Here is an 11,192-nt window from a genome sequence, read left to right as displayed (position 1 = left end):
GTCGTCTTGCTCCCGGGAGCGGGGTGGGCCCTCTCCTCCACTCTCCCTCCATCTCTCCTGGGATGAGGAGCGCCCTGAGGGTGAACGCCCTGACGGAGAGCGCTGAGATGGTGAGCGGGGTTCTCTGTCTCGGGTGTGTGAGGATCTGTCCCTGGAAGACCTGAGTAGAAGGAAACAGATCAAGAATTGGTAAAAGATCAAGCACCCGATGATAGACAAACAAAATGAAACCCAGACAAACTGTTTGGAAAGAGCTGGTTCGTGTATTCATTAGGGCACAGTATAGCAAAACATTTTACAATGTATAAACTGGCAAAACCAGACAACCTGGTAAAATTAAGGTAAAATAAAAAGGTAGTTGTACTGCCCTGTTTTAATCTAGTTGCTGTCTGATTTGAGTGACATAAGGGCTATGTGGGTCGTGTTCATTAGGGCACAAGGTACGTAGAAAAACATTTTGCAACGGAAAGAAAACATCCAAGTTTTTTGTTGTTCAGGCAACCTGGTAATATAAAAAAGGTAGTAGTACCTCCTGATTTCATTCAGTTCTAGTTCTAGTTCTAGTTGGTGCTTGATTTTGTACCTTGTCAGCTCGGGGATTTGATCTTGCAACCTTTCGGTTACTAGTCCAATGCTCTAACCACTAGGCTACCTTGCTGAGCAAGTTTAAGCTTGTTATACTCCAATGTTAATAAACAAAATGTTAACACTATATAACCTCAACATGGTTAACATAATTGTTTATATCATGGTAAGTCCTGTCATCCATAGCTATGAATTTGAAAGGTTACAGTTCTCCAGGCCCATCCCTCAGCTTTGTACCAAAACGCAGGCGGGGTGTCTGCTTTGTTGTTTCAACTAAGGATTCCAACATTAAGAATGGACAGGAAACATGAGTCACAATGGAAGCAGGACTTTTATTAACTTTGTAGTAGATGGCACAGCAAGGTAGATCCCCCAAACATCCACCTTGACTCACAGCAAAAGACTGTGTGTGTGTGTGTGTGTGTCTGACCATGGGTTTCTGCTGAAATGTATGCATCTATTCATGGGTTTCTGCTGAATACCAATAAAGTAACAGTATGTAAAATGCTTGTGTACGTTGTCAACTATATTGAATTCTACATGGCCATATTAGTGTGAAGAGTTAAGTGGTACTCTCAAGTATGTTTATCTTTCAAAGATGTGGTTGTTCATCACTGTTTGTGTATAAATCTAAGTTGTACACACTATACGCGCTTCCCCCATATGAAACCGATCTTTGGATCCATGTTGGAACCCAGAAAATGACAACAGCATCAACATTGTCAATCATAATGATGATTAAAAAAACAGAACAGCATTTCTAAAATAAAATAATGTTTAAATGGGTAGAACATCCATCTCCCTCTACTAACCCCGTCCCAATATCCAATTATTACATGAAATAAAGTGTTGCTCCCAGTCCAACCTCCTTCCTTTCGTTCAAGATCTTTCCCATTCATCCCAATCGAAAGCTCCACCAACTATCTCTGCATGCTCCAGTCCTTATTTCCTTGTCCCAATTTTTCCTCTCCACCCAATTTATGTCGCACTTCAACATGAATGAACACTCACTCACCACCCTCCTGGACCCTTCCAGCCAGTCCCAATTCACTCCCTCCCACCTGGCCATAAACCTTTGATGATTGCGGATCTGAAAGGTCTGGATAGGTATAAGCAGTGTAGCTTCCACCACATTGCTTCCATCTTATAGATCTGCAAACATCTAAGGGTTATGACTCAGGTGAAGGGGTAAGGAGCCCATTAGAATGGGCTTTTTCTCCAGCTTTCTAAACCCCCCCTGCTCTAACATGACCTCGGATGTCCCCCTCTGTATCATATCTCCCCCGACTCCCTCTCCCCATCTGAGCTGGAACGTCTATCCCTCTCTAGCGACAGAGATCTCTCTCTTTCTCTCCCCCTGGCCATCATCTCTGGAGAGGTGGATCTCTCCCGGTCTTCCCTCGTCATGGGCTCGGGCCTGTCGTCTTGCTCCCGGGAGCGGGGTGGGCCCTCTCCTCCACTCTCCCTCCATCTCTCCTGGGATGAGGAGCGCCCTGAGGGTGAACGCCCTGACGGAGAGCGCTGAGATGGTGAGCGGGGTTCTCTGTCTCGGGTGTGTGAGGATCTGTCCCTGGAAGACCTGAGTAGAAGGAAACAGATCAAGAATTGGTAAAAGATCAAGCACCCGATGATAGACAAACAAAATGAAACCCAGACAAACTGTTTGGAAAGAGCTGGTTCGTGTATTCATTAGGGCACAGTATAGCAAAACATTTTACAATGTATAAACTGGCAAAACCAGACAACCTGGTAAAATTAAGGTAAAATAAAAAGGTAGTTGTACTGCCCTGTTTTAATCTAGTTGCTGTCTGATTTGAGTGACATAAGGGCTATGTGGGTCGTGTTCATTAGGGCACAAGGTACGTAGAAAAACATTTTGCAACGGAAAGAAAACATCCAAGTTTTTTGTTGTTCAGGCAACCTGGTAATATAAAAAAGGTAGTAGTACCTCCTGATTTCATTCAGTTCTAGTTCTAGTTGGTGCTTGATTTTAGTGACATAAGGGCTAGCTGCCATTTTCTAAGTATCACATCAGGGTTCCTGTCTGTCTGTTTGGGCCTCACCTCTTCCTCTTGCTCCTGTGAGAGTGGGAGCGCGAGCGATGCCCGTCTTTGTGTCTATGCTTACGCTCCCGTTCCCTGTCCCGCTCTCCTCCTCCCTCCTCCCTGGGACGAGAGGAGCGGTGTCGTCTCGAGCGATGGGAGGATGAGCTGCCTCCCTCCCTGTATCGTTCACCACTTCTTGATCTTGTCCTGTGAAAAAATACATCAGTGGATTGTTAAAATACAAGAGAACAAGCATTTTGAAGTATTTATTTGATGTCTGAACTGGTGGGAACAAGTCAGACTTAGCTCACCTCCGGTGATCTCTCTCCCCCCTCTCTCTTTCTCTCTCCCTCTCCCGTACACGTTCAGTTTCGCGCTCCCTCTCCTTTTCCCTCTCTCGTTCTCGCTCCAACTCCCACTCCTTTGCTCTCTCTTCCTCCTTTTCCTCCCTTCTTCTCAGTCGCATTCCTTCTTGCTTCTCCATAACGGCTTTCTGTAGCAGGAAAAAAACAATAACATGTAACTAAGTACACAAATCCATCGCAACAACTGTGCTCAGACAGCTCAGGTTTTACACTTCCTGAAAAGCAAGGTAAACATCTACATAACTAGTGATATCCTACTAGGTTCTGACTACTGATATATGGTGTGTGTCTCACCCGTAGCCTGTCCAGCTTCTCCCGGATCTCAATGAATCCCAGATGCAGTTTGCCTCCGAAGTGGTCAGCCAGGCGGCGGTCATTGTCATGGAGACCTAGGTAGGCGGAGCACACCTCACACACCCGGAGCTTCTGCTGCTGGAAGCTGGACGCCGGCATCGAGTTCCTGTATACGTCCTGAGAGAAAGCAACAGTAAACCAGACTGACGTTAGAACTAGGACACTGCAAAGTTCTTAGTGCGTATGTTGCGGTGTTGAAGACTAACGTTAATTAGGACATAGTACACAAATGCCTGACCCACTTTCAAATGACTGATATTGACTGACTTTTGGGATATATTTTGAGTGCACATGTGAAATTCCTCTTATACTTGGCTGTTAAACATCTAAGAGGCCTTGCTGAAACAGGTTTGTATATACATACAAATACCCATATATACATTTTTTTTAACAAGTTCATCTTTATTTAATCACAGTACAATTTCTAGCTCCGATGATTGGTTGTGACCACAACCATCCTTGACCCCCTGCCAACTGACCTCTGCCTCCTTCTTCATTGCGCGAGTCTTCTCCACCTTCTCCAGGACCTCCTGTGCCTCTTCCACATTGCCCTCGCCCCCCAGCTGCTCTGCCCGAGCCAGCAGCTTACCGATCTCCTCGTTCAGCTCGTGGACCCGCTCAGCCTGTTGATACCAGAGAGAAAGGGTTAGAATTATGACACGGTGACAACCAGAGCAACAAGAATCTCATTTTAATGACAGTTTCTTATACACGGTTGAAAAGTCATTTTCTGAAATTAATCAGATACATTCATCTAGAAAAACCAGAACAACACATACCATGTAATTGGATTCCAACTATAGTGTCAATTCACCTAATGAGCATGTGGGGAACTATCTAAGTAAGACAAACAACAGGGGTCGGTCACCTTGGCGGCAACCTCAGCGCTGATCTCATCCTGCGTCTCAGCTAGTCTCTTTTTTGCTAGCTCAGTCCTGCGGTCACAGTCAGCGATGAACGACTGAAGGTGCTCAGCAGCCTGCGGTGACAGGGGATGGCGAGGAGCATTTAAAGTTGCCAGATTAGAGAAAAGGCATCAATAGATATTACATGGAGACAAAACAGAATAAAAGAAAAAGAGGGAGAGAAAGAGACAATCCATTGATCAACAGATCACATGGAGTTTGCATGCAGAGGAAACGTGTGTGTGTGTGTGTGTGGTAAACATGAATACTAGGTACGTGACAGTCCAACATGACTCACGTCAAGCTCAAAGAAGTACTCCTGTTGCTTGGATGCGATCTCGAAGTCAGCCCTGAGGGCCAGGTCGTGGACCTTCACACACTCTCCCAGGTCCATTCTCTATACGACGACAAGAAACATCCATTAAATCATTCACTCAAAGCTGTACCCAAGTCCTGTACTCAGGAGTGCAATTGACATTGTGTTCTATAAACACTACTACACACAACCATTGTGACAAAGACAGTGTTTCACAAACTGGGGGTCACCTGATTGAAAAATGGGGTCACGAGAGAACTCCGAAATACAATAAATACATTGTGCTTGGTTCATAGAACCGGGGTTACGTTAGTAAACTCCATAGCCGCTAGATGTGATTGTAATAAACAACGGTTTCTGTTTTCTTCCTACAAAATGTGGATCTATCTTTAGAACCGTTTAAGCTACAAAATATTATGATCCCATCACTGAAAGATAAGACTCTCAGGAACACGTGCGCTTCTTTTGTTTCCCTCTACAATGGCAGGACACAATAGAACAGAGTGGACAAGACCAGGCACTAAATCAATGATGTTATTTTCTACACAGAAGAGCATACAAAACTATTGCCTGATGATCTTCTGAACTTCCCAATACTTCAAACCATACTTTCTTCAGATTGAAATACTGATTTGTAATAGACTGTCTAAGCCCCAAAGATTTACAAATGTATGTCAAAATATGGTCACGGGCCAAAAAAGTTTGGGATCCCCTGGACTAAGTAAGATGTCATGTACTCACAGTGCCGGAGAGAATGTCGTGAGGACAGGAGTCCAGCAAATGACTCTTGCAGACCCGCTCATCTGTAAATTTGATTCTCTGGCGCATGGTGTCCCCTACACGAAAATAAATCAGACAAGGGGAGAGAGTTAGTGAGCAGAGCAATGTCATGTCAATCGCAAGAAGCAATAGCTGTGTGCATACCAGACACCACCTTCCTATTATCCAAAATTGTGATTACGGTGGGTGCATATGCCCATGTGGATCATTCATTCCTGAAACCAAAGCTAGTTTAACTTTAGCAAGCTAATCTAGTTATCTGTCCAATGTTAGCTGTAGCCAGTCAGTAGCATCTCGTGGGCCAACAATATCCCAGCTAGCAAACATCAACAATGTGACAAGGTCTGAAACGGAATGTTCCTTGTGTTTACTTTACTGTGAACACAACAAGTAGTTAGCCGTCGTTAGCATTCAGCCATTTGTCCCCAGGCTAAGGTAGCTTAGCTAGCTAACGTCAGCTAGCATGATAACAACTAGTTAAAAACATTTCCTCTGAAACATCGAGCGACACTGAAACAGTGTAGCTTGTCGTTAACTCACCATCTCTACTTGTGCCCATCAACTGGTCCAACATCGCTCGCATTTGCGCTTGAGCCGACATGTTTCTTGTTTATGTCCACGACACTACAAGCCGATGGTGTCTGCTGCATGCAGCCTCGACCACAGGCCTCTGACGGCTCGTGGACGTCGAACAACTTTTCGCAGAGAACCTCAAGTTCTCGTGACGAATAGTTTGAAACAAACTAGCACGCTAAAACCTTTTCTTAAGACCTTCCACCACCTTAACGTTTATAATTATCAAGTTTGTAATACCAATTTACAATGTAAATATTAGGTAGCTAAGCCTATTCCGAAATGTTTCTCGTCCCCGTTCTTCTCTCAACTCGAAGTATAGCGAGGGGACAGTATGCTGAGTGGCGTGTAGTGTAATTTCAAATTCGGATTATTGAGGTAAACCCGAAGGTTTTTAGGTAGTTGTGAGACCAACCACAGTCCCTTGTTAGACCGTAAATATCATAGACATATTCTAACGTATTTATTAATTCGGTGTCCTTTATTTTTCGACTTCCTCCTCTTTCCGAGCGCGCTCTGCCTCGAAGGAAATGCTGGTTGGTTGAACAGCACAAAATGCTGCAGTCCTCGCGCGCTGGTTGGGCTGAATGGCATAAACGTCATTTTGATCGCTCTGTCGTCAGATATCGTACGCATTTCTATATTTTTTTTAAAGAAAAAAGCGCTATAATAAATGTTAGTCAATGCTAGCGCAAGTACAACTGAGTACAAGTACAAGCGCAATGAAATTGTAGCACAGATGGCATATGAATGCATATAGGCCTAAACTGGATTCTATTGGCAAGGACAGTGTGTGAGAAGCACATAATACTACAAGTCTGGAATTATCCATTCTAAATATGACTGTTCATATATTGTGCATTACATGTATTTATTAATGTCTTGTTGTTCGATCTTTGCTGTCGTCATAAAATGCATTTGGCATTCGGCCAACACCACGGATAGACATACGTCCTGAATCCACCCATAACATTGCTGTCCCGCCCACCCCAAACTGGAAAAATGGCGACAGCTGTCCTGTGGCTCTCACGGAACCTCGTATCGAGGAATACGGGGGTAGTAAGCCGTAACATCGTCTTGAAACCGTCTAACACAACGAGACTGAACCAATGTCGAAATGCGGTATCAACAGCAAATGGCGGTGTTCAACCAAAGCCGGATAAAGTGAGTTTTCATGCATGGTCAAGTCGGTTAGTAAGCAGGCTGGGTAACACTACACATAATGTGGGAGGTTCCTGACTCTTGGAGCAGATTGACAGCAGTCTTTGCCAATCACATTTTAAGGAATTTGGAGAGACAACTGCGGGAGCCAATGAACTTGTGTATGTTTTATACGGAAGTAATTGTCATTATTTTAGCCACTTTTCGTCGAAAAATTATACCATAAAGCTAATATGTAAATGTTTTATGTAATAAAGTATTGGCTTACACAGAATATACCAGTGTAACATATGAACACAACTAGAAATACCATGGGGTATTGGAGTGTCCATTTTTAGGTCAACGTCCATATCAATTGAATTAGCCTGTTTGTGGGAAATAAAACATTTCAGATCCATAATTTATTGTATTATGAGTATGGCACCCTGAGCATCTGCATTTATTATGTGAATCAAGGAAATTGTTGAAGATTTATGCATTCTGAAAAATCCCATGTTCTCTTATCTGAGGCTTTGAACCATATACGGTGTATTTTGCTTGATGTGGTCATGTTTCTGTATGATAGCGGTTTTAGTTAATGTAGTAACCTTTTTTCAGATTGTAGATATTCTGAATTTCTTTCTTTCGCCCCTATCACCCAGATATCCTTCGGCCTTATCCGCATGACCGCTGTAGTGATTCCCTTCCTGTACGTGGGAACTCTGATCAGCAAGAACTTTGCGGCTCTACTTGAGGAGCATGACATCTTCGTCCCTGAGGATGATGACGATGACGACTGAACCTAGGTCAGTGATGAGAAGAGAGGTATTGATACAGCTATTGATGTTTAAAAGGCTAATAACATTACTAGTCCCAGGGTGACACATAGGCTACCCTAAACTAAAACATCTCTTTAATATACTATTGTCCCTAACAGTAGTTTAGAGTGCATGCGTGCAACATCTTATTTACATAATGGTATGTACCTAATCCAAACAGTCATGTTGGAACATGTTGACATGGTACCAATGATTATCTAAAAGAGAATGAAGAGAAATAATACAACTGTGAGAATGAATGACGATTGACATTGCTTGCATTTTCATTCCTTCCCAGGCTGCTTTGCAATAATGATGGCATGCCACTATGAGGAAGAAGAGAGAGATGCCCCCTACAGGAGAAGATTGCCCTCATCATGGTCCACCTCTCCATCGCCTTTTTTCTCTCTCTCCACTCTTTTAGTCCCACTTTCACCTCCTTGCCACGGATTACTACATATTATTTGATATCATTGCGAGGTCACCGCACAGTCCGACTTCACTTTTGCATGTGTCTTATTATTTACTCAATAAAGAGTCTGTGTGTCAAAATAAATAAAAAATAACAACACATTTGTTGGGGTGTGTTCTTTGGTGTTATTTTGTGGTTGTCCCTGTCATTCTATAAAACATACATTCTTTGGTCTTATAACTCCAACCACAGCCTAGCCTGGAATCCAGATTGATGTGCTCTATTTCACCACGGTTTCACTTTGCTATATGTTGAAACAGAGCATATCAGTTTGGAGAATTCTAGGCTAACCACAGCCAGCCATAACGAAGAACAAACATTGTGCTATTGTATGGCTTCTTGGCTCTTCACAGCAGGTATCCAACTATCCATCCACCAACTCTATCTCTTCCTGCAGCGCTGCGTTGGCCAGTCTCAGGTGTCTCTTCTCCCCTCGTGCAGTGCTGCGTTAGTCAGTCTGAGGTGCTCCCTGAGGTCCCTGATCTCCAGCTCACTGTGACCCTTCATCCCAATCAGCTCCACGTACACCTCCTTGTAGCGGTCACACAAACTCTGCTTCTCCTAAAGGGGGTAGGGGGGGTCATAGACCAACACAGAGGAGACCAGTAGAGTGACATTTCTTATCCATATTCTGTTGTGTGTGTATGTAAACACGTATGTGGTGGTTGAATGGTTGGTCTGGAGTGGAACAGTAGAAACGGCATATGCAAGTACCTTAGGACAAGATGAGGGAAATTTGACTAAAGATTAGTATTTGTGTTTATGGTGTGCTATCAGGATTTTGTAAGGGTTGATCATGTGGATACAGAATATACCAGTAGTACCTTAGTTAGAGACTGCACTTCATTCCTTAGACAGCCAATCTCTTTTTGTAGGTACTCGACCTCAATCTCCTTTGCTCGTAGCAGCATCTGGAGGGCAACACAGATACATCAGTTTAGTATTTTTGGTCATTTTAGTGATGCAATACTCATCAATATGAAGATTATTCCACAATTCTTTCACCAGTATCGTGTCAATGAATGAATAGTGCACCGATGTCACTGATGACCAGTACTAGTTGTTCTACATGATTATTTTTAGGACCCCAGCAGCACGTCATTGAGGCAAGTTTTTCAGGATTTTGAATTAATCTGGTCCAGCCAATAGATGGCAGCATCTGGAGGACAACATTACAACATGACCAATCACCAATGGCCGACACAAATCTACACACCAATCAATCAATCAAACTCCAATCAAACACCAATCAAACTCCGATGTAAGCCTTGCTTCCAATCAGACCTAGTTTCAAATACTAATTCAGGAATTTCCATTACTTTTCAATACAATTTGGTCGATTATTTGGTTTTTACAAATAACCATTCAAATACTCAAATAGAAATACTTGTTTTAGGCTGTGAATCCGGTTCTGCTTCCAATACAACTAATCAGAATGTCAAACTTTATTCTTACTTCCAATTCCGAGGGACTGCGCTCAAAGTTGCCAGGGGAGACGTTTCCTGACCTCTGACCTGTGATGAAGTGGCGCATGCGGCTGATCTCCTCAGTCAGACGAGCCTGCAGTTCCTGAGACAAACATGAAGAAGAAATAAAAATACGTATCACTATTGCACCGTGTGACAGTATGGTACATTGCTTAAATTGATAATTAGAAAATTCATTTGTTGTTAATTAGTCTCATGACAGACTGCTCGCTCTCACTCTTCCTCTCTCTGCTCTCTTTTTTTCTGCTCTTTCTCTCTGCTCTCTCTCCTTCTTCTTTCTCTCTCTGCTCTTTCTTTCTCCCTCTCTCCTCTCTCTCTGTTCTCTTTCCCTCTGCTCTCTATCCCTCTCTCTCTCCTTCTGCTCTCTGACCTGGTTCTCTCTGCGGAGCTGTTCCATCTCTCTGTCCTTCCAGCTCAGCTCTGTTTCTCTGTCTCCTCCTCTCTGCTCGGCCCGGTTCAGCTCCAGGCACTTCTGGGAATATCTCTCTGACAGAACGTCCAACTCACTGTGGAGGGCATCAGCCTGGGGCCTGTAGAGAACCAAGAACACATGTTTAACACACATGCATGTGGGCATGCCCACACAGATGCATGAATGCACAACCACACTGATACACAAGCACAGGGTGAATAGTTATCCCGATTGAGAAAACTTTCTCTTCCACATTCTTTTGGTGCCTTTCACTTTGATGTCTGGCTAAAGAGAATGGATCTCACGTCTGTCCTCTGTGCGTAGTATCCATATGGCCACCCCCTTCAGTCATCCTTCTGGCTTTCTCCACCTCCCTCTCCAGCTCCTCCCTGTGAGCCTCCTTCAGGGCCTCAACTGCTATAGAGCACAGAAGTGGCATAACATGACAAGGAAAAGAGAAAACATTGAAGCGAAGAGGGGAAGGACAGGACACAGGAGGGTAGGAAACCTGTTCCACAACAAAAGGTGCTTTGTGACATCATCCCTATAAAAAGTATAATTATTCACATAACACTCTTCATGATATTACACAGTACTCCCAACAGGTCTCTCCTTCCCACCTTGTGCCGTGGCCTGGCTCTCCTCCTGCAGTAGTCTCTGTCTCTGCAGCTCTCGGACCTCCCTGGCGTGACTCTCCTGGAGCTCCATCAGGGCCCTGCGGTGGGCCGCCTCCATGGCCTCCAGACGCTGGCCGCAGGGGGCCCAGGGACCACACAGACTGACCACCTCCATCCCCATCTCCACACGCTCCTTACGCAGACACTCCACCTGCTGCCTGAGTGATAGCGCCTGAGAGAGAGGGAGAGGAGGGGGGTCAAGGGGGGGATAGAGAGGGGAGGAAGATAGGGGAGAGATAGAAAGAAAGAAGGAGCGGGAAGAG

General features: G+C 44.2%; 3 protein-coding genes across 3 annotated transcripts in view; 1 reads left to right on the top strand and 2 right to left on the bottom strand.

Annotated features, from left to right (window-relative positions):
• The window catches only part of LOC139424506 (myb/SANT-like DNA-binding domain-containing protein 4), a 1,073,247-nt gene that overhangs the window by 563,290 nt on the left and 498,765 nt on the right, over window positions 1-11,192 (bottom strand). The gene's annotated exons all lie outside the window — the stretch shown is intronic.
• Window positions 898-6,483, bottom strand: LOC139424481 (putative RNA-binding protein Luc7-like 2). Its single transcript, XM_071176365.1, has 9 exons — window positions 5,891-6,483; window positions 5,312-5,406; window positions 4,553-4,651; window positions 4,218-4,328; window positions 3,829-3,972; window positions 3,290-3,466; window positions 2,942-3,123; window positions 2,649-2,837; window positions 898-2,164 (listed from the first exon to the last, which is right to left on the bottom strand). The coding sequence occupies exons 1-9, from the start codon at window positions 5,949-5,951 to the stop codon at window positions 1,858-1,860; spliced, it is 1,365 nt and encodes a 454-aa protein (XP_071032466.1). The 5' UTR covers window positions 5,952-6,483; the 3' UTR covers window positions 898-1,857.
• LOC139423785 (essential MCU regulator, mitochondrial-like) lies at window positions 6,883-7,908 on the top strand. The gene is made up of 2 exons (XM_071175417.1): window positions 6,883-7,087; window positions 7,726-7,908. Exons 1-2 carry the CDS (start codon window positions 6,926-6,928, stop codon window positions 7,861-7,863), a joined length of 300 nt encoding a protein of 99 aa, XP_071031518.1. The 5' UTR covers window positions 6,883-6,925; the 3' UTR covers window positions 7,864-7,908.

The sequence above is a fragment of the Oncorhynchus clarkii genome, chromosome 13 (genome assembly GCF_045791955.1).
Source record: "Oncorhynchus clarkii lewisi isolate Uvic-CL-2024 chromosome 13, UVic_Ocla_1.0, whole genome shotgun sequence".
Classification (NCBI taxonomy): domain Eukaryota; kingdom Metazoa; phylum Chordata; class Actinopteri; order Salmoniformes; family Salmonidae; genus Oncorhynchus; species Oncorhynchus clarkii.
Note: the sequence above shows the minus strand (reverse complement) of the source record. Positions and strands in the feature narration are given on the sequence as shown.